Source organism: Arachis ipaensis, chromosome B1 (assembly GCF_059453495.1).
Source record: "Arachis ipaensis isolate K30076 ecotype BB chromosome B1, ASM5945349v1, whole genome shotgun sequence".
In the NCBI taxonomy this organism is placed as follows: domain Eukaryota; kingdom Viridiplantae; phylum Streptophyta; class Magnoliopsida; order Fabales; family Fabaceae; genus Arachis; species Arachis ipaensis.
The window spans coordinates 26,886,686-26,910,660 of record NC_142436.1 but is presented as its reverse complement, the minus strand read 5'-3'; the positions used below and the strand labels follow the sequence as shown (position 1 = coordinate 26,910,660).

Genomic DNA, 23,975 nt, shown 5'->3' with positions numbered 1-23,975 from the left:
GAGCCAAAGGAAGAGAACTCGTTGTGAGTGTAAGTGTTGTGGGTGTTGTCTCTTGTGGTTAGAGGTGTGACAAGGCCAACAACCCAACAAGGCCTTAGGCCTGGCCTACATTAAGCCTAATTAGCCTGGCCTTTAAAAAATAATTAGTAAATTTGGACAAATATAAAAGACTATTTATAAACCAACTTGGTTAGTCACAAAAAAAAAAAAAAAAAAAAAACAAAAAACCAACTTGGTTAGTATAGTGGTTAGCTCATTAGTTCGCTTAAGTAAGTATCGGAAGTTTGAATCATTACAAATTACAAATTCTGCTGTCACATATATATACATACATGTATGTGTGAATAACTAATTTTGCTAATTTGGCTATGACAAACTAATCTCTATAATTAGCAAGCTAACTATCCACTAACATCCCCCCTCAAGTTGATAGTTATGCATACTGTTATAATATCAACTTGGAATAAAAACTGCAGTCTAACTATGACGCTATCTAACTAACTAACAGTCTCCTTCAAGTTGGAGAAATGGAGAATTCTATATCACTAACTTGTAGTAAGGGAAGATGTCAATCATCAAGTAACAAAATTACTGGTACCATTCTCTCTCAATGGAGGAACATACAAATCGAACAGACCTAGCTTGCTAAAACAGTTCTAAAAAGGACCAGGTGCTAAGGCCTTGGTGAAAATATCCGTTGTTTGATTTTTGCTTGAGATAGTTAGCAATTTAACTAATCCAGACACAACTCTTTCTCGCACCACATGACAATCTGCTTCAATGTGTTTAGAGAAATAGACATACTTTAAAGTTATAAATTAAAAAAATTATATATTTATATTTGTAGTTTTTAAAAATATCTAAACAAATATTTGTTAAAAATAAGTTATTATTATTAAAATTAAAAATCTTGTATAATTTTATATTTAAATAAACATTTATATTTATCTTTAACAAGTTATTGATACCAAATTTTATTTACAATAAAAAATTGTTTTCTATATATGTCTAATATAATCATTTTTTTTTACTCTAATACAATCATTTTAAAAATTACTTTATTAAATATAATTATTGTTACTTATATTTATTAAAAATTATTTTTAGTTTGATTTATTAAATATAAATATATAAGTATTATAACTTTTTAAAAACTTAATTTCCAAAAATAAACTTTTATAACTTTATAAAAGGTAAATATTTTATCTCATTCTTCTCCGATTCTTCAGAAAACCATTCGGATTGATTCGACTTCTCGCCATGTAAATACTTCAACTTTTTTGCAATTCCCACCATCGCCCACTCATTCCTTCGATTCGGTACATGATTCTTCTTTTTTGCTTTGAACTTTTGGCATTCATCAGAAGTGTAATCTGCTGTTTCTCTTCATATTTGAATGCAAGTTATTCTAGTCCATGTTGATATGCTTATTGCTTGAAATTCTTACTCTGTTAAATGTTTGCAATTATGTCATTGCAATTTTGTTAGCTCAATTTGAATTTAATCAAGTCAATAAATTTGAAGCTGAGAAAATAGCACACTCAGGGTTTGTGATTCCACATAATGCATGATCCTCAGACCACTGCAGGCTGTGTTTTATGGATTCTAATTTACACATAAAATTCTGTTTGGAATTAATTGATACTTAAATAGGGCTGTGCTTGGTTGTTTATCTTTTTTTCATGTTTTGAATACCTGTTTTGTTTCATGAGGTCTTACTGCATAGGCATTGGAACAATAAAAAGGGCAGCCGAGTTTACAAGTTTAGGTTCCTGAATCGAACTTTTGATTGTAAAGAGAAATCTCTTATGAGTTTACAAGTTTAGACTTTACTACTATTCAAGTTTACATAAGCTCTGCTAATTAGGCGAAGTCTTTCGTTCAGTTACTTAGCTGTCCGGGTCGAGGTGCTTGTTACAATGTTAAACTTGTAATATGAAAGGTTACTGCAATATTTGCAGTTCTTCTTTTGTTTAATATTGGGTGATGACTACATTTAATCGAAGGGAATTTTGAATTTTGGATCGATGTTTGGGATTTATGCAATTTGTTTTATTTGTTTAATTGATTCATTAGTTCATCATGTGTATGCTGATACATTGTATTGATTGTGGTCAGATTTTATCTTGTTTAAAGATGGACTTGTAGAAGAGAGAAACACAGAATTTCCAAGCATCCTTTGGATTATAGAGGCAAACTATCATAAAAATCCAGTTCAATGGGTGCTCCTAAACAGAAATGGACTGCAGAAGAAGAAGCAGCACTTAAAGCTGGAGTAGTCAAACATGGAGCAGGAAAATGGCGCACTATACTTACAGATCCAGAGTTTAGTTCCATCTTGCGCATGCGCTCCAATGTAGATCTCAAGGTAAATCTTTTTAATCCTAGAAGGTTCCAGGGAGTTTCAAAGAAAGGCTGTTTTATTGCTCTTTTAGGTTGGGGATTTCACAACTGCACTTGCTGAACAATTTGTTTTAATAAAACTGCAAAGTTATATTGGATACCTTTGGTGACTTGTACATACGATTTGAAATGTAAACAGGATAAATGGAGGAATATAAATGTCACAGCAATATGGGGATCCCGGCAGAAGGCCAAGCTAGCCCTTAAAAAGAACCTACTACTACCAGCCCCTAAAATCGACAACGATCATATGGCCTTGAGTACAGCAGTTCGACATGATGAAAATGTTCTCGAAACTAAGCCCCTAGCAATATGTGGTCTGTCATTGCCATCTCATAATTCAAAACAACAATTATCAAGGTTAGAAAGTTTCCTCTATTTTCTATCTGTTATTTAGACTACAGAAAAAATTTATCATCATGACTGTGGTGTTTGTTTGGTTTGATCTTGCTATTGAAAAGCATCTGGACATTGTAAAATTGTAGATGTTACTTCCGTTACAAGTAATTAGTTCCAAGATTATAGGATAAATTTTATGGATTAGATCATTTTATTTTTGGCTTGGCTCTACATGATGTTTCTGCACAAAGGATGGCAAATATAAGAATCAAAAAGAATAATTCAATGGTTCACTTCCTTTGCATGAAGTAACATGATTTTTACTTTATTTATTCATGATTTAGATCTGAAAGTTCTGCTGTGCTCATATGTATTCCTCGTAGCATGTCATAAGAAAATACCATAAAGAATTAGCAAATCCTTTTATTTCTTTGTTTAAAGAGAAGGAGAGCGTTGGAGCAATGGTTGAGTTGTCTTCGTATGGCCTCAAGGTCACGGATTCAAGCTGTGGAAATAGCCACTGATGTAATTATCAGGTTAGGCTGCGTATATTACACCCTTTGGGTGCGACCCTTCCCTGGACCCTGCATTAATGTGAGATGCTTGTGCATCGGACTACCCTTTCTTCTTTGTTTAAAGACATAATGCTTTGGTATATTTTTCTTGTCATATACTGGTGTGCATTAATTCTAAATTCAGTTATTGTTGATTACTTGATTTCTATTATATTTAGGGTTTACGTCAGTTACAAATAGCTGATAAATAGTTTTCTTTCTTGATGCCATTTTTCATGACAACATGCCATCTTGTGCTGAAATGGTGAAAAGTATGTAACAATATCCTTGTGAATGGTGGCAGGTTGGATGATCATATATTAGAGGCTATTATAAGTTTGAAGGAGCCAAGGGGTTCTGACAGGAATGCCATTGCTTCATACATAGAGGTATTTCTACTTCATCTTACTTAGTACTATCAATTCTAAACATAACAAGTCCGAGTAACAAATGATCTTCAAAGTTTCCCAGTCTCATGAATTGATTTACATTAGACTTCTCGGTAAATTATTTTATTTTCACTTGATGCACCAAATTATTTCTCTTTATATATCGATTGGCATATTATATTTCTATTTTCAAAATAGATATAACTACGAATGGCCTTGGTTTGAGTTTGTTCTTGCAGAATTAGAAAACTTGGATGCTGACCGAAAATATTTCTCTTGTATGCCCATAAAGTGATATTTTTTCTTATTAGTTGCCTGAAATATCAAACAGGTTTGACATCCGACGCAAAAGACCTGGCAAAACTCATTAGAAAACTGGAGTCCTTTCTATGTATATAAACATTTCTTTTTTGAAAATACTTTGCATGTGCCCTCCCCTTTCAAGTTAGAAACTGTTAATTTCTCTACAATGGTTCACAAAAGCATAGCAAAGTTCAACCAATCATACTATGCTTCATTCATCTGATCTTGTCTTCTCAAATAACCTGTGACTTAACTTTAAAACATCAGTGAATACTGATGACATTTGCAATCTGATGTCTGTTTACATGCACCATCTCATCAAAAGTAATGCTAAGCCTTCTCATCGCTTCAGGAAAATTATCAATCTCCTACAAACCTTGGAAAGTTACTGCGAACAAGACTGAAGCATATGGTGGATATTGGCAAAATAATCAAGGTAATTCTGCTATGAATATTAGAAACGAACCATCAATTGATTCGGTTAGATTACTTGGTCAATGGTTCACGAAGTGGGTCACTGGTTGAATTGGTTGACCTATTCATAATTAAATATATTATATAAAATTATCAAAAAATAAAATTAAAATCTAAATGCATAAGGAGTTGATGCTTGTTCTTTAAATATATAAAAATTAATTCCTTCGATATATAAAAATATAGTTGAGTTTCATTTGTGTAATATATTTAACATAAAGCATTCTATATAAAAATTAGAATTTGATTTATCTTATCTTATGTATTATATAATAGAAGTTAAAATATATTACAAGGAGACTAGCATATGGCCATATTGGCAGTTGGCTCCTCTACCAAAACTCCCATTTTAACACACTCAATTGACAAGTAGTCAAATTCAATATTGATAAGGGTTTTTTTTTTCTCTTTTCGTTTTTTTTATCCTATTGACAGGTACAACAGAGGTACAAGATTAGTCCAAGTTCGACAGGCTCTGAGAAAAGAAGATACTCTTCTTCCACTTTACCGCTGGAAGGGAGGCCCAGAGATTCTCCAGAAGCAGAGAAGAGTCATGATGTCAACATCCTTTCAAAATCCCAAGTTGATGCGGATATATCGAAAGCAAAGAGCATGACAGCTCAAGAGGCAGCTGTGGCAGCTGCAAAGGCAGTTGCAGAGGCAGAAGCCGCCATTGCTGAAGCAGAGTTAGCAGCGAGGGAGGCAGAGGCTGCAGAAGCTGAGGCAGAGGCTGCTCATGTGTTTGCAAAAGCAGCAATGAAGGCACTAAAATGCAAAACATCTCTTATCTGGTAGCTTCCCCACCGAGAAAATATATTTTTGATGCCTGTCAATATGATGGACGTCAAAATTTATAGAAAAATACATTTTTTTCTGTTCAGAATGGTTTTATATCATCCTCATATGCTGGTTCTCCACCCTTTTCAGATAGTCACCTGTATAGAATCTTCAGATTTTCTTGGTTTTTTCCAATGAGATTGATCAACATATGGTCATAAATCTTTTTGCAAGTGGTTTAATTTTCCCATAACCATTTCATTCCAACTTTTTATCGAGCTGATCACTAAATTCTGAAAATGTCTACTCTGTAACTTCATCCTTTATCTTTCCAATATCTAGGATGCAATTCTTCCCGGGTACTTTTTATAGTGCCTTGAATTGGAAAGATTTTGGTGCCCCTTTTAAGTGCACCGCCACCAGCAACAAAAGGCCAAGTGGCATATAGAATTCCACGCCATGCATGTATCTTACATTCTTACTTTTAAGATTTGTTGTTATGTCTTCTTCTAACCAATTCGCCATGAGAAAATTTGATAAAACTAACTAGACATGCATCCCTTCATTGACAATGCTTTCTTCTTTTATAAACACCAAAATTTCACCACCTACCTTCGCTTGGGAATCAATCTTTTCTTGAGCGCATCCTCTCGGTCAATTCCAGAACCTTATGCAGCTACAACCATAACATGAATCCAAAACTAAAATGGATTAAACCTGATATTGGGCAGTTGGAAGGTCCAAGCAAGATCCGAGACAAATGATGTTGAAACCCTTTGCCATAAAATGGTCTGAGATGATCGGTGTCTTGGCATTGTTGGCAGCCCTATATCATTGGTCAAGCCGGGAGTAGGCTACCAAAGGAAATGAATCTTCTCAAATTTTTTTTTTTCACTTGAGAAGGTAAAGTGTGATCTCTCACTATTAATTTTATAAGTAGAAAAAAAAATTGAGAGGATCTATTTCCCGTTACCAAAGGGTTCGTCCAAGAGTTGAATGAGATAGTGGTGTAGTGGCTTTGGCGGATGGCAACTCCAATGTTGTGAATGTGAGCAATATGATGTAGACATATGAATATTGTTGAGTTTAGAGTTAAAATAAAAAATATCTGATAATGACACATTGGTTGGGTTATAAACTAATAGCTAAATTATTAGTAAGGTTTCATGCAGGTTAATTAGGGAAGGCAATGGTTTTCATGGGGCTGGGGATTCCTCCTCTGTTTGCTGTTTTCGTTTAGTAAAATGTCTTTTGTTTTTGTCTCATTTTCGTCACGGATTCCTACTTATTTCTTCTTAGAGGAGAAGCAAATATATATACGTTGGGAAAACTCAACAAAAGTTTAAAACAAGAACCTGTCTAACAGCGGAAGTACCAAAAATAATTTTCTCACAACCTGTGCGATTAAATAGGCAATACCAAAAATACTCCAAACAGCAAATATAACGGCAAAAATTAAATAACTAGACACCAGAATTTTAACGTGGAAAAATTCTCAAAAGAAGGACAAAAAACCCACGGGACCTAGTCCAGTAAAATCTTCCACTATCAGAATAATGGGTACACAAACAGTCTTCCTAGTAACACTAGGACATCTCAACAATCAACAAAATACATCATCAAAACTGATGAGATCAACATAAACCCTCCACAAAGTGGGTATCTCAAATCAGGCAAAAGAGAAGGCAATACAACTAGCAAGTTATATCCTAATGTTCATCTTTACACCAGGAATAACATACTAAAATTTCATAAGAAATAAAGCAAGTTTACCAGGTCAATATGATCAAGGTAGCTTGCCCTTTTCCCCCCAAATTTTTCTTCTTCTCCCTCGACGCCGTTTTTGAGTTAAACCCCAAAATGGTCCCTAAGATTGGCGCCGTGCACTAAAATCGTTCCTGAGATTCCAATTGCACCAATTACGTCCCTGAGATTGAAAAAGTGCACCATATTAGTCCCTGACCTATTTTCCATTAACGACGTGATGACATGGCATGATGACGTGGATTGTAAGTGACATGTGTCACTTCATGATTTGCCCACGTGTAATGGTATGATGATGTGGTGACTAGTGACACGTGGCATGCTAACGTGGATGGTTGTGCCACGTGTCACAATGTTATTTGGCCACGTGTCCGTTTGTGCCACGTGTCGCAACAGTATTCGTCCACGTGTCATCCATTATGTCATCGTTGTATATGCATCAAATTAGTCCCTCACTTTGCATTAAGTGACTCATTTTAGTTCCTGAAATTGAGTGTCGTGCACCAAACTAGTCCCTTCACCAGTTTTTTCTCAATTTTTCTATAAATTCAAAATTCTCAATATTTTTGAATGCATTAATTTCAATTCTATTTTTTCACATGTTCTTCAAATAAAAGTGTTTTTATAAAATATTTTTTCTCTTGCGAATACCCTAACCGTCGACTTAGAGTTGACGTGAAGGCTTTTCAAGCACCTTCACTACCATCTCTGATCTCTTTCAGTACTTTTATAAATTATTTTTTTCTTGCGGATATCCCTAATAACCGCCGTCTTGGAGTTGACGTGAAGGCATTTCAAGCTTCTCTCATTACCATCTCCGACCTCTTTCGTCTAGACTGCAGAGGTCAAAGATGGTAGTGAGGGTGCTTGAAGTGCCTTCAATCTAGCTTATTTACACATAATGAAAACGTGTATTTCATAAGACAAAAAATGTTTATTTTAATTATTAATTTATTGTTAAAAATACATATTTTTTTATAAAAAAATGTGTCTAATCAATCATATAATTATTTTTTTATAATAACATACTTATATATTACAAAATTTACTAATATTAAATTATTTAAAAAAATTATATAACTAAAACTAAAATCTTAAAAATTTTTATGAAACCATGTGTATTTAAACGATATATGAAAAAATAGAATTGAAATTAGTGTATTCAAGATATTAAAATTTTAAATTTAAAAAAAAGAGAAAAAACTGGTGAAGGGACTAGTTTGGTGCACGACATTCAATTTCAGGAACTAAAATGAGTCACTTAATGCAAAGTGAGGGACTAATTTGGTGTATATACAACGATGACATAATAGATGACACATGGACGAATACTGTTGCGACACGTGGCACAAACGGACACGTGGCCAAATAACATTGTGACACGTGGCACAACCATCCACGTTAGCATGCCACGTGTCATTGGTCACCACATCATCATACTATTACACGTGGCCAAATCATGAAGTGACACGTGTCACTTACAGTCCATGTCATCATGCCATGTCATCACGTCGTTAATGGAAAATAGGTCAGGGACTAATATGGTGCATTTTTTTCAATCTCAGGGACGTAATTGGTGCAATTGGAATCTCAGGGACGATTTTAGTGCACGACGCCAATCTCAGGACCATTTTGGGATTTAACTCCGCCGTTTTTCCTTTTCATTCAAAAATGAAGCTTCGTGCTCTCTCTCTCTCTCTCTCTCTCTCTCTCTCTCTCTCTCTCTCTCTCTCTCTCTCTCTCTCTCTCTCTCTCTCTCTCTCTCTCTCTCTCTCTCTCTCTCTCTCTCTCTCTCTCTCTCTCTCTCTCTCTCTCTCTCTCGTGGCTTATATGCCACTTTCTTTTCATTATTTTATGAGTAATTACCCAAATCAGTCCCCAAGGATTTTAGAATCGGACATTTTAGTCCCCAAGAAAAATTAATACACAGATCAATCCTCAAGGTTTTACTCCGGCAGACAAATCAGTCCCCAGTTTATTTTTCGATAGAGTAATTACACAGATCAGTCCCCAAAGATTTTAAAAACGGACATTTTAGTTCTCAAGAAAAACTAATGTACAAATCAATCTCCAACGTTTCTCTTTGTTAGGCATAATAGTCCTCCGTCCAAAAATAAAATAAAATAAAATAATAATTATTATTATTAATTGTACAATAATATTGTACTATATTTTTTGTATTTTTTGGACAAAAATAATAATAAATTTATTCATTAAATTCTTATATATATATAGTCACTAAATAATAATAATAATAATAATAATAATAATAATAATAATAATAATAATAATAATAATAATAATAATAATAATAATAATAATAAAATTATTAGAGATTATTTTACAAGAGATTCAAAGTTAAAACTATTTGATATTTTTGTATTTAATATAATCAAAAGATGTCCTATGTAAAAAAAATATGTTTGTATTAAAAAATATGTATTAAAAGAAAATATTTTAATTTTGATTTATATTAAATACGTATTTTTTTAATACAAACATATTTTTTAAAATAGTACATCTTTTGATTATATTAAATACAAAAATATCAAATATTTTTAACCTTGAATTTGTTGTAAAATAATCTCTAATAATTTTGTTGATTATTATTATTATTATTATTATTATTATTATTATTATTATTATTATTATTGTACCATAAATTTTTGTATTTTCTAGATAAAAATAAGGATAAATTTATTCATTAGATTTTTATATATGTATTTATATATATACATATATAGTCACTCAATAATAATAATAATAATAATAATAATAATAATAATAATAATAATAATAATAATAAATAAAATTATTAGACATTATTTTACAAGAAATTCAAGGTTAAAATTATTTGATATTTTTGTATTTAATATAATTAAAAATTATACTATTTTTAAAAATATGTTAAAAAAACATGTATTTAATATAAATTCAAATTAAAATATTTTTTTAACACATATTTTTTAATACAAACATATTTTTTTTACATAGCATATCTTATTATTATTATTATTATTATTATTATTATTATTATTATTATTATTATTATTATTATTATTAAACGGAGGACTGTTATGTCTAACAGAGAGAAACGTTTGGGATTGATTTGTACATTAATTTTTTTGGGGACTAAAATGTCCATTTTTAAAATCTGTGGGACTGATATGGTAATTACTTTGCCGGAAAATGAATTGAGGATTGATTTGTCTGCCGGAGTAAAACCTTGGGGATTGATCTGTGTATTAATTTTTCTTGGGGACTAAAATGTCCGATTTTAAAATTCTTGGGGACTAATTTGGGTAATTACTCTTATTTTATTTATTTTTCTTTTTTTTTCTTTTTGTTTTAAAAAGTTTTGGGTCCCACTTGAGGTTGGGGACCCACCAACAAATCTCCCCCTCACCAACTCAAGTGGGGATAAGCTGCTCCACTAAGCCCACCTTCTCTTTGCAGGAATCAAACTTCACTACAGGTAAACTCTTAGTCATCATATCTGAACCATTATCATCAGTATGGATCTTCTCAAGTGCATATGACTTCATCTCAAGCACGTGACGTATCCAATGATACCTCACCTCTATGTGCTTCGATCTGGAATGAAACGTCAGATTCTTGCTGAGATGGATAGCACTCTGATTGTCACAGAATAACACAAACTTCTCTTGATTGATGCCTAACTCTTGTAGAAATTTCTTCATCCACAAGAGTTCTTTAGAAGCTTCAACAACAGCAATGTATTAAGCCTCTGTAGTAGACAAAGCAACACATTTCTGAAGTCGAGATTGCCACGACACAGCTCCTCCTGCAAAAGTCATCATATAACCAGAAGTAGACTTTCTTGAATCAAGATCCCCAGCTATATCTGCATCTGTGTAACCATCCAACACAGGTTGGCCACTCCCAAAGCATAAACAAACTCTGGAAGTACCATTAAGGTATCTGAGAATCCACTTCACTGCTTGTCAGTGTTCGTTGCCAAGATTAGAGAGAAATCGACTAACAACTCCAACTGCATGAGCAATATCTGGCCTAGTGCAAACCATAGCATACATCAAACTGTCAACTGCAGATGCATATGGAATCTTCTTCATTTCTACTTTCTCTTTCTCACTTGTAGGACATTGCCACAAACTCAACTTGAAATGACTAGCAAGTGGAGTACTAACAGGTTTGGAATTACTCATGCTAAACCTCTCTAAAACCTTCTCAATATACTTCTGCTGTGACAACCACAGTTTCCCATTCTTCCTGTCACGAGTGATACTCATGCCAAGAATTTTCTTTGCAGGGCCCAAATCCTTCATAGCAAAGGATCTGTTCAAGTCTTTCTTAAGATTTTCAATCTTCTTAGTATCATGACCAACAATCAACATGTCATCAACATAAAGCAAGAGAATTATAAAATTACCATCAGAGAATTTCTTAACATATACACAATGATCAGAAGAAGTCTTACTATACCCATGACCTTCCATGAAGGAATCAAACTTTGTGTACCACTGCCTTGGCGCTTGCTTCAACCCATATAAGCTCTTCTTCAACTTGCATACAAGGTGCTCCTTTCCTTTAACCTCGAAACCCTCTGGTTGCTCCATGTAAAATTCTTTATCTATGTCACCGTGAAAGAATGCAGTCTTCACATCAAGCTGCTCAACCTCTAAATTCAAGCTAGCCACCCACAACTCGAATAGAGGACAGCTTCACAACTGGAGAGAAAATCTCCTCAAAATCAATACCTTTCTTTTGCTCAAAGCCTTTCACAACCAATCGAGCTTTGTACCTTGGCCGTGAGACATTTTCATTTGCTTTCAACTTAAACACCCATTTATTCTTGAATGCTCTCTTACCCTTTGGTAACTTCACCAATTTAAAAGTATGATTCTCATGCAAGGATTTCATTTCTTCTTGCATGGCCTTCAACCAATCTTCCTTATGCTCATCAAACATAGCTTCCTGGTAGCTCTCTGGCTCCCCAGTCTCAGTGTTCATCACATACTCATGAGGAGAGTATTTCTGAGAAGGATGACTCTCTCTAGTAGATCTTCTCAATTCAGGCTCAACTGGTAGTTCAGGTGAAACTTCAACATCTGGCACCTCAGGTTGAGGTGTAGGTTCATCATGCAAATCATCACCAACATTATCAACTTGTACATCTCCCCCATCAACAGGAGGTCTAGTGGAAGGACCAGGTTCATCATCAGCAGAACGTCTAACAGTTATTGTAGGCTTATCTGTCTTCTCCAAATCTTCAATAGTTTGGTCTTCAAGAAAAATCACATCTCGGCTTCTAATTATCTTCTTGCTCACCGGATCCCATAATCTATAACCAAAGTCTTCGTGACCATAACCCATGAAGATACACTGCTTTGACTTTCCATCAAGTTTGGACCTTTCATCTCTTGGAATGTGAACAAAAGCCCTGCAGCTAAATACTCGCAAGTGACTATAGGAGACATCTTTCCCTCTCCAAACTTTCTCTGGAACATCACCATTAAGTGGAACTGAAGGAGAAAGGTTGATCAGATCTACTGCAATCCTCATCGCTTCACCAAAAGGATTTAGGCAACTTTACATGAGAGAGCATACACCTAACTCTATCATTGATAGTGCGATTCATTCTCTCTGCAACTCCATTATGTTGAGGAGTCTTAGGAACAGTCTTCTCAAGCTTGATCCCATGTCCTTTACAATACTCTTCAAACGGACCCCTGTATTTACCACCATTATCTGCTCGAACACATTTCAATTTCCTTCTTGTTTCTCTTTCAACACTTGCATGAAAGTGTTTGAATATTCCGAACACCTGGTCTTTAGATTTCAAAACAAAAGCCCACACTTTTCGAGAATAATCATCAATAAAAGTAACAAAATATAATGCACCACCTAGTGTCTTAGCATCCATAGTGCAAACATCAGTGTGAACTAAATCTAAAACATGTGATCTCCTATGAGGTCCAAAACTATGAAATGATACTCTAGCATGCTTTCCAACAAAACAATGAGTGCAAGTATTTAAAGTTGTACCTTTCACTGAAAGTGAGTGCTTCTTGGCTAAGATGCTTAGTCCTTTCTCGCTCAAGTGACCAAGACGTATATGCTACAAATCAGAAGAGGAATCATCAGCTACATTCACATATTCTTTGCACAACTTTGCTTGCAACCGATAGAGAGTAGTGAGACTATTGTCTTCTCTAGCAACAATGAGAGCCCCTTTGGTAATCTTACATTTTCCACTACCAAAGGAAGTGCAATACCCCTCTTGATCCAATGCCTTTACTGAAATGAGATTAAACCGCATATCTGGCGCATGCCTAACATTCTTCAACTGCAACTTGCATCCTATGTTGATTTCAAGTCACAAATCACCCATACCAATGATATCACACACTCTTTTATCTCCCAATTTGATATTGCCAAAATTTCCAACAGTATAAGAAGTGAAAAATTCACGCCTCGGAGTGACATGACATGAGGTACCAGAGTCCATAATCCAAGTGGAATCATCACAAACAAGATTCACATAATTTTCATCATATGTGGTAAGAACATCTTCATAAATAATAGCAGTAGTTTCTTTATCACTATCTTTACCTTTGTCTTCGTTTCTTCCCCTTGATTGTTCTCTTTTCAAGAACTTACAATACCTCTTGATATGCCCCGACTTGCCACAATGGTGACAAATAAACTCCTTTCTTGGCTTGTACTTTCCTCTTGACTTGCTTCGACTCTCTGACTTGTCGGAACTGTGAGGTTTTCTACTTTGACTTCTCCCCCGTGACTCTGAAACAAGTGCTTCTGACTGGGAGGAGGCATTAGTCAAACCTCGCTCTTTTCTTCTGGCTTCTTCATTCAACATGCTCTCTTTAACCATTGCTAACGTCAACTTTCCATTTGGAGCTGAATTAGTTAGTGTCACAACTAGAACTTCCCAACTTTCAGGCAAAGAGCTCAACAACAACAAGGCTTACAACTCATCATTCAAAGTGATTTCATCATTTGTCAGTTGGTTCACTGTCTCCTGAAAAATGCTCAAGTGCTCCGGCAATGATTTACCTTCAACATACTTCATATTGACAAGCTTCCTGATCAAGAATGCTTTGTTTTGCACATTCTTCCTCTCATATAACTCTTTCAATTTGTTCCACATATTCTCGGCATTCGTTTCGGTGTCAACATGTGGATACACGCTAAGATCAAGCCATTGCCTAATCAAAACAATTGTCTTCCGATTCAGCTTCTTCCATTTAGCATTGGATTTAGTACCTTTGGATTTATCCCCCTCCACAGGATCATACAAATCCTTGCTATATAGCATATCTTCCATGTGGGTCTTCCAAATTGAATAATTTTAGGAATTCAATTTGACCATATTCGGTCCATGAGTATTTTCCTCCATTTAATCAGCACAGAGACAAACAACCAAAGCTCTAGATACCACTTTGTTGGAAAAACTCAACAAAGGTTCAAAACAAGAACCTGTCTAACAGCGGAAGCACCAAAAATAATTTTTCCACAACTTATGCGATTAAATAGGCAATACCAAAAATATTCCAAATAGCAAATATAATGGCAGAAATTAAATAACCAGACACCAGAATTTTAATGTGGAAAAACCTCCAAATGAGGGACAAAAAACCCACGGGACCTAGTTTGGTAAAATCTTCCACTATCAGAATAATGGGTACATAAACAGTCTTCCTAGTGACACTAGGGCATCTCAACAATCAACAAAATGCATCATCAAAATTGATGGGATCAACATAAACCCTCCACAAAAGTGGGTATCTCAAATCAGGCAAAAGAGAAGGCAATACAACTAGCAAGTTATATCCTAATGTTCATCTCTACACACTACAAGAAAATTCACTTTTAGCGGCTATTTATTTTATTTTTAGCGGCAATAAAAATAGCCATTAATACATTTACCGACAATTAGACATTAGCCGTCTTATGCTTTATCGCTAAAAGATTTTAGCGGCAATTATAACATTTGCTGGTAAAGACCGTTTTAATGGCCACAAAAAGTATATAACTTTTAGCGGCCATTTTCTTGGCAATTTATATGGCCACCAAAAGTAATTCCAAGATTGCAATGTTATTCACTTTTAGTGTCCATTACTATTGCCGCCAAAACACATTTTACCGGCAATTTATATGGCTACTAAAAATAATTTTAAAATTGTAATATTATTCACTTTTAGTTGCCATTACTATTGCCGCTAAAATCTTAAGACTTTTTTAGTTATATTATACTCATTTTCTTAGAAGCAACGAACTATATTTTTTCTAGAATTAAGTATATATTTTTGCCAACAATAGTTATTATTATGCGTAATATAAATATACTGAAATTAATTACTACAAAATGAGATATTTTATTAAACTCAAAATATTGATACACAAATTTCTCTTGAAAAGTAATTAACTAACTATATTACAAATCTAACAACAAAAAATCTACAAGCCTATAACTATGTAGACTAGTTAATACAACTTTAAAAGGATTAGTCGCGAAGGTAGACCAATAGTTATATTTTGCTTCAGCAATATCACCGAGAATACCTGAAATATATTTCAGAGCTATCAATTGCAACAAAATGCAAGTTTCTTCTAATACAAAGCTAATACTTTCTAAATATTTATGAAAAAGGAAGATGAAATTGCATTGCATTTTATATTTTTTTATGGTAAAAAATGTTCAAGGACCCATGTATTGGTTTCTATTTTGTTTTCCTTTTTTTAGAATTAAATATTGAGATTAGCTTAATATATTTTTATTGATTGGTCAACAATTAACTAAATACATGTATTAATAATGATTGAGTTTAGGCTTAGAAAGTCAAAACAAATTGCAAGATGACTTTACCATGGTGAATGCATAAACCCCAATATCGAGCCAGCCAACACCTCTTTAAAGTAACCTCTTCCTACACAAAACAAAGCAGAAAATTCACTCAACTAAGAAAAAGGTTATAAATAAAGTTAAACATTTGTAATAAATGAACCAAACCATTTCTTTTGCCGTAAGTCTCATTCGTTGAGTCACAAGTCGTAGCTTCTCCAATGCAGCCACCACCTCCTCCTTTTCAACCTAGTGCAAAAAATAAAAGAAATTCTGATTAAATTTCATATGCACGAGATGTTACCTTTTATAACTTACATTGCCCTTCAGAACCTTTCATAGAAGAATTTAGAAGCAACAATGATTAATTAGAAATTAGATATCATGACTTGACACTTTACAACTATAAAAAATTAGACAGCAGCAGAGACAGGATAGCATATCTGACACTTTAAAAATATATATAACAAGAATTTACTTACTTCACATCGCAGCACCACTTATTCAATTAGATATAGTATTGGGGCACATACACGCCCTCAAAGTCGCGAAAATAAGCATGATATTCTGCTGGTAATTAATTTCCAAAGTCCAAACAAATTATGACATTATAAGACCAAGATTGGCTGTAAAAAAAGGAATTAAGTAAATTTAATACCTGCAGATCCTTATATCAGTAAGAGAACGTTCCATAAATTTTCATGGAAATGTAAAGTTGCTTCATTGGAAACCATGGGAATCTATTTTGCAGATCCTTGTATCAAGTTATAACTCATGCAGATTTTTATGGCCTTTGCCAAGCAAAATAGAGGAGCAAAGGCCCATTCCAATCTTTTGGTTAATTTAGCAACTTGTTTCCTTAAAGTGGATTATATTAATTTCAGCTAAAAATAATACTTCTATCGTATTAATTCAGCTTCTGCCTAATGATTTAGTAGGTTTATGATTAAGGTTTGGTGCTATGATGACTTCTGAAGCCAAATATATTATTACATCCAATTTTCAATTCCAGATCAGGTCATCTCAGATACATTTTCAATCAATTGAACATTCAGGAAACAGCAACATTGATAATCCACATACATTTAAATGCTAGAGAAAAGGTTCAAAGAATTACCTTTTCTACAAGATCCCCAGCAATTCCTCTAACAAGTTCACAGAGATTGTTTTCAGTAAATGATTCATTGATCCAGAAACTGATGTCCTTGTAACAAGGAGGATACTATAAAAGAAAAATTTCTCAGTTAGAATTTTGCTAATTTTCCAGTCACGATATAAAGTTAATATTTTTTATAATCGATAACTGTACAGCTGGTAAGACTATTCAGTTGAAGACTCTGTAGTTTGATAATTACAAATAGGATATGTATTTTTGACAATAATGGAACTAAACAAACAAATATAAACAGGAACTATAATTTCAATTGTGATAATATATCCCAGGAAAACAATATTCTTAGTGATGAATATACATGTATGATTAAAAATAAATGTTAACACCTAAGGTAGACATACATATATAATGTAAAAGTTACCTTTGATCATTGAGTTTGCCACCATGTCTGCTGGTAACTGCATCATCATTTTAATTCCACGATTTGATATATATATATATATATATATATATATATATATATATATATATATATATATATATATATATATATATATAGAAAAATGAAGAAATAATTATAAAAATTTAGAAACTAGCTTCACATCTTCATATAGTATTATTTTTGTTAAGGAAGAAGAATCGGTTACTTGAGTTATAAAAAAGTGAATTAGTTACAAAATATAAATCTGTTATGCGCTGAGTTAGTCACACTAACTGAGTCTGTTAAGAGTCATTAGGTGTTAGTTAGTATGGCTCTTCCAATTGTATAAATAAGTATGAATTTAACTAGAAACATAATTACAATTTACCAAAATCACATTCAGGTCTACCCTTTTCTATTTGCTACACATTTTCTCTGCGTCACAGGGGTTTCTTCTTCTTTGAGTCTCACTTCTTGAATAAGGGTATTTTTTATGCCCAAAACAACAACATTTTACTTTGATAATTCCTATAATCCAAACCATGAAACCTATTTACATTACTTAGCATTCACAGGAAATAGAAACCTACAACTTCACACTTCTGTGACTGTTATCAAATAAAGTAATGAACACCCTATACCTCCCTATGTACACCATAATACAATAGAATGTTGAAAAAATTACCTTTCAATAATGACAAACAGGAAATGTCTCTATGAACTCTCTTCTGTCAAATTCCACAAAAGAAGATAAAACCAAAAATGAAAACTCAGGCTTCTGAATATTCAAACTACACAATTAATTGAGCAAAATGAAAATTCAACAACTGAAAAATATGTCAAGAGGGAGAAGTAGCGATCGTGACCAGAGAAAAACAGAGGAGCATAGTAGCAATGAACAATGAGCAACAAGTTTGGTCACCAAAGATAAACAGAGGAGCAGCAACAACCGTTGGCGACGGCAACGTCTACAACAACAACAAAATCCTGCTAAATTTCAGAATTAGCAAAAATATAAAATGAAAATCAGAAAATCGAAAAAATAAAGGGAGAAGATCTACCGGCAACGACGATCTTGTGCGCCTACGCGCAAGACCGGTGGCGGTGCAAGCGGCGGAGGAGCAGTGTTGTGAAGAGGAGGAAATGGCAGAGCCGAATGCAGCGACAGCATCGCTTGCGAAGAGGCGCTTTTTCTCGATCGAACTCAGGGGTTTGGTTTGGGCATTTCTGCCAGATCTAGAGATGCGTTGGTGGAGGAGGCGCCTTTGCTCGACGGCGGTGGCGATGGCGGCAGCAATGGCTACGACGAGCTTAGGGTTTTGGCATTGAGACCATTCTTCATCTTCAACATAAGCTAGGTCTTTCTCTCTGAATACCTGAATCAATACCTTTTACACCAAATTTCAAGAAGGGCAAGTAATAGCTCATTCTATATGGCAATTGTTATAAAAATTTATTTTAATGATAACAATACTAGCTATAATTGTATGGCCACTAAAATTGTTTTACTAAAAAGAACTTTTCTTATATTTATTAGTGGCAATAAAGACAATTGCCATTATAATATATATCCATAATGACAAATATATAATTGTCACAAAATTATAATTTAAATTAAAGAATTAATGGCAATTATGTTATTGCCGCTAAAAGTTTGTCGCTAAAACATATTTTTCTAGTAGTGACACCAGGAATAACATAATAAATTTCATAAGAAATAGAGCAAGTTTACTAGGTCAATGTGATCAAGGTAGCTTGCCCTTTTTTTCCCAAATTTTTCTTCTTCTCCCTCGACGCCGGTTTTCCTTTTCATTCAAAAATGAAGCTTCGTGCTTCCTGTCTCTCTCGTGGCTTATATGCCACTTTCTTTTCATTATTTTATTTATTTTCTTTTTTTTCTTTTTGTTTTAAAAAGTTGTGGGTCCTACTTGAGGTTGGAGACCCACCAACAATATATGCGTATGGATATTAAGTTTTAATATTTTTTATTAAAAAAATTAACACAACCAAAATAAAATTTAATACAATTCAACCAAATGTATCAATTAAATATAATCTAAATACAAATTTAACATAATCAACATGTACACAATTTTCAACATATAAAATAAAATGAAATGAGAATAAAAATTTCTAACAAAATAATATAATAATTCTTAATAGGATGAATTAGGGTTACTTAAGGACATTTAAGTAAATTTTTTGTCTTCAAGCAACTTACTATTTTTTTGAAGCACTTGATTTGCTTTCTGTGAATCTACCACCTCCACATGCAGAACTGCTAATTTTGCCTTCAATGTATTCTCTTTTTCTTCTCCATGGGTTACTTCAGAATTTAGTTGCTTGTTCATCTCCTGAAGTTCAACCTTGTCTTTCTGCAGCATAGTATTATGTTCTCTCTTGCGCTCAGGCTCTTGATTCAGTGTCTTTTTCTCTGACTCCAATTTTTCTCCCTTAGACTGATGTTAACAAAGTAAAGATTTGAGGACAGAATTCTCAACAAGTAACTGTTGCTTCTCCTCTTGGCTTCTCACAACAGAACTTTTCAATCCCTCAATGCTGCCAAAATATGCAATATTGGTATTTCCCCTTGCTTGTTACCTTTATCATGCTCAAAATCTGGATCAATCTGAAGAGCCCCACAAACTTGATGAATACACATTTTGAACTTTCTAATTTCATGTAACAAAACTCTACCTCCATCAGTTGCATAAGATTTTCACTATCCAACTCTGAAATAACTTCATCAAAAAATTTAGATGCCTCACCATGCTTTTCACATTCAATTAATAAGGCCAAGTTGTTCTGCTCCAAATCTTCTATAGAACTTTTGCAATGAAGTTTGCATGGGTCAAGATAGCCCCCTGAAGAGAATCCGTTTAGCAGAAAGATAAATGAAAAATGTTCTATAAAGTGACCATTACCGAGGAAAGTATTTTATGTACACAACATCTACCATAAACAAAAAATAGTAATTTGGCAAGAACCTAATTATCTTTGGGGTTCTAGTTGTACCACTTGTATAGCAAATAGTTGCAACATCATCAACAATGATAGTTAACTTATTAAAAATATAACTCGGTTGCTTCTTGCTTGCATCTAATTTTTCTATATATAAAGAGAATTGGGGGAAGTTTGTGTCCAATTTCCCCCCCTAAAATATTCCTTCTTTGTATACCCAAGACTTGAACCAACACCATTGGTTAAGAGACCAAAGTACTTACCGAGATCAATATAACATTTGTTTGCTATTACAGATATTGAAATAAAAAAGGTGGATTGATTAGCTCAGTAATTATAATGCTCCTTCAATTCTAGATAGGAGATCTGTTGAATACACTGATATAATGGAGCTAACTCAACATAATATTGGTAACATGTTTTGAAAAGAATGAAATTTTAGTCAATTTCTTTGAATATATTATTATTGAAGGATCAAATAGACCAAGGGCTCTTGTATTTACTCCAAGATGTCTAAAAAGGAAACCTTGATAGAATCCAATTAATCCATATGCTAACTACCAGAGAAATGTCATCATAATAACAAATCTAAGAAAAGATATTTCCTTACAAATTAGAACATTCCACTCAATCTAAAGAGACCATGCAAACCATATCTAAGTAACACTTTACACTCCTTGCTCCTATCAAAATCTCTGAAAATTATCTAAATAAACTGGTCCAAATTGTAGGGCATATCTTAGTTCACCAAATAGACAACAGTAACACGACGAGTAGAGATAAAAGGATAAAAAGAAAAAGTTCTCCTACAAGATCCTACTCCTACCCTAATTGCATTTTAGTTTAACCAAGTTGAGAATATTTAGCCATAAAAATTACAGTTGGCAATATAAAAAAAATTGCCTGAGACCTACGAGCTTCAAATTATGGTTTAACTAAGGTTACTATGGCTGCATCTTTCTTCATAACATTAACCATAGCAGGCATGACCTATGAAGAGAATAAAAGAATGTTATTGGGTCAAAAAGGCCAACCATGCATGTTATTCTCAAAAAGACCAGTAGAAAACTAAAACTTATCCTAGATGATCCATGCTTCACTTGATTTTCTAGTTGAGAGAGTGAAGTAGCCAGCCATAAAAAAGTCTAGTGGTCCATGAATAAGATACCAATCTAATGTCATTCTTGCACAAATACAATATACTCAAACTATTCATAGGATTTACATAAGAGTTAACATCAAGTCACCAGTGATGCAAATTTCTATGAAGCAAAATACAAGTCAACAAGGAAATTTCAAATTCTAGAAATTTAGGAGCTGAACAGCTCTGAATTAGCAATGTATGATAGTTAACAATTGGTGCATCAACCATGGCAAAATTTGGAATATCCATTTTTCTAAAGTAGTTTTAAACAACAAATGCAAATGTACAAGTTCCTGCTTTAAAAATAACAAATTTTGACTTGATGGCTGATTGTAACACCCAACCCTTGAGAGCCTTATGCTTAAGTCATAATTCAATGAGGGTTTGGTGCTACGACACAAAGCTGAGATATAATTACTTATGTATAGAAAGAAATATCAAACTAGAAGCCTGTAAAAGGATTTAAACCTTGGATGAATGGCAATTCATCAATCGTTCACACTCGATAACATGCATAAGTGCGTTGGAAAGCAGAAGATCAAAAGCTTAAGGAAAGAATAAGAGTAAAGAGACATATATAAGTATATATAAATATCTACTAGTCTCGACTCGCGAAGATTAAGCCGGCTAGGGTTACAATAGTAAAACAATTTATATACGTAACCTATCTCTCCAAGAATACATCATAAGCATCTAAAGGCAAGTCTTTAAAATAAATATATCATATAAATTTTTCCAAAAGAAGGAGAGATTCTAACACCAAAACAGAAGAAAAAGTCTTCTTCGCCATCTTTCAGATAAAACTCCCACTCACTGAGGAGAGCTGGGACTTGCATCTGAAAAATAAAAATAATATATAGGTGAGAACCTAAACCATCAAGTTCCCAGAAGGGTAAAAGTGTCGAATCGATACAATATAAGGTAACAGGAACTCTCAAGGCAATCTTAATCTTCAAAGTTTCATTGATCCAAGCCTAAGGCTCTCACTAAACCAGAAAATGACAACTTACCTAAGGGATTCTAATCTATCCATTTATTCTTAATTTTTCACAAACCTCCAATCACAACATCAGGAACAACTCTCAACATCACCACCGCCAGCTAAAGGAATCTCTCAGTTGTTCAAATACATACAAAGTAATACAAGGAATACACAAGTAGAAAGAACAGATAAAAAATAATTAGATCAAATAGTATATAGATATAATTATTCAACAAGGCAAGCTAAATACAAGATGCACACCTAATCGATACACACAAATACAAATGATGCATGTCTGTCCTATGGCCAATGAGCTCATCTATCGGTTATACAACCAAAACTGATATGTTCAGTAGTGAACCCTGGACAGTCCCTCAGTGTGCGCATCCCAAAGAGGTATTCACTTATCTTGGGAGAATAATCTGGAAAGGTCTAAGTGTCCGGCCACATCTTGAGATGGAGGGTCAACAAAGTCTCAAATCTCAACCCGGAGCAAGTGGGGTGAACCATTACATCTACCCAGGGAGTTTCAATCTCAACCCAGAGGAGTTTCAATATCAACTCGAAACAAGTGGGGTGAACCACTAAATCTACTCAGGAAGTTCTAATCTCAACCTGAAACAAGTGGAGCAAACCACTGCATCTACAAAGGGAGGTATTCATATCAATCAAACGTATCTCCATCATCCCATCACATCAATTCATCCCTTCAATCACTTCTAACTCATTTCGACTCAATAATTTTCTTTCCAACACTTTCTACCCTCTAACCCACCATCTCTATACTCATTACAGGAGTTATGAAAGTTTACAAGCTTGTCGAAAAAGCCAAACAGTCAAAAATAGAGTTTAAATGAGAAAATAGGACTTGTGCGTACGCACAAATCAGAAGTGCATCCGAGCATGTGCATACGCATGACTAGTTGTGCGTATAAAAAAACTTGTAAAATTTCTTCATGCATGCACACACCCCTGTGCGTACGCACGACCCTTGACACCCATTCTGACTTGTGCATGCATACAACCATGTGCGTTCGTACACATACCGAAAATTCTAGTTTTTCTGCAAACTCTCAGATTTTAGATTTTTATTCCCAATTTCAAACTCTCATAACTAAGAATCAACTAAGAATCAATCATCTCATTAGCATATAACAATTCATACCACTTACCTCCACTTACCAAATAAGGGATTCCTCACCCTATCATGGTCTTTGACCCAATTTTCTCATCAAATCAACATCATAATCAATAACACCATCCAATTCACAATATCACAACCAATTAAATCATGCAATTATCCAATGGTACATGAAATTGTGAATCACACCTTTCACAACTCCGCACAACTAACCAGCAAGTGCACTGGGTCGTCCAAGTAATACCTTACGTGAGTAAGGGTCGATCCCACGGAGATTGTTGGCTTGAAGCAAGCTATGATTATTTTGTAAATCTTAGTCAGAAGATTAATAATAAGAGTGATTGTATTTATGAAAAGTAAATAA

General features: G+C 33.9%; 1 protein-coding gene across 1 annotated transcript; it reads left to right on the top strand.

Annotated features, from left to right (window-relative positions):
* Nucleotides 1-1,182: 1,182 nt before the first annotated feature.
* LOC107627875 (telomere repeat-binding factor 2-like) lies at nucleotides 1,183-5,461 on the top strand. The gene is made up of 6 exons (XM_088501300.1): nucleotides 1,183-1,319; nucleotides 2,119-2,368; nucleotides 2,543-2,763; nucleotides 3,601-3,685; nucleotides 4,341-4,424; nucleotides 4,898-5,461. The coding sequence occupies exons 2-6, from the start codon at nucleotides 2,219-2,221 to the stop codon at nucleotides 5,255-5,257; spliced, it is 900 nt and encodes a 299-aa protein (XP_088357426.1). The 5' UTR covers nucleotides 1,183-1,319; nucleotides 2,119-2,218; the 3' UTR covers nucleotides 5,258-5,461.
* Nucleotides 5,462-23,975: the final 18,514 nt, after the last annotated feature.

Bases quoted from the DNA above. Each gene is read 5' to 3' on its own strand.
- LOC107627875 (XM_088501300.1), top strand. From the start codon at position 2,219: ATGGGTGCTCCTAAACAGAAATGGACTGCAGAAGAAGAAGCAGCACTT. The intron at 2,764-3,600 runs GTTAGAAAGTTT...GAATGGTGGCAG, and splicing joins TCAAAACAACAATTATCAAG to GTTGGATGATCATATATTAG. The intron at 3,686-4,340 runs GTATTTCTACTT...TCATCGCTTCAG, and splicing joins CCATTGCTTCATACATAGAG to GAAAATTATCAATCTCCTAC.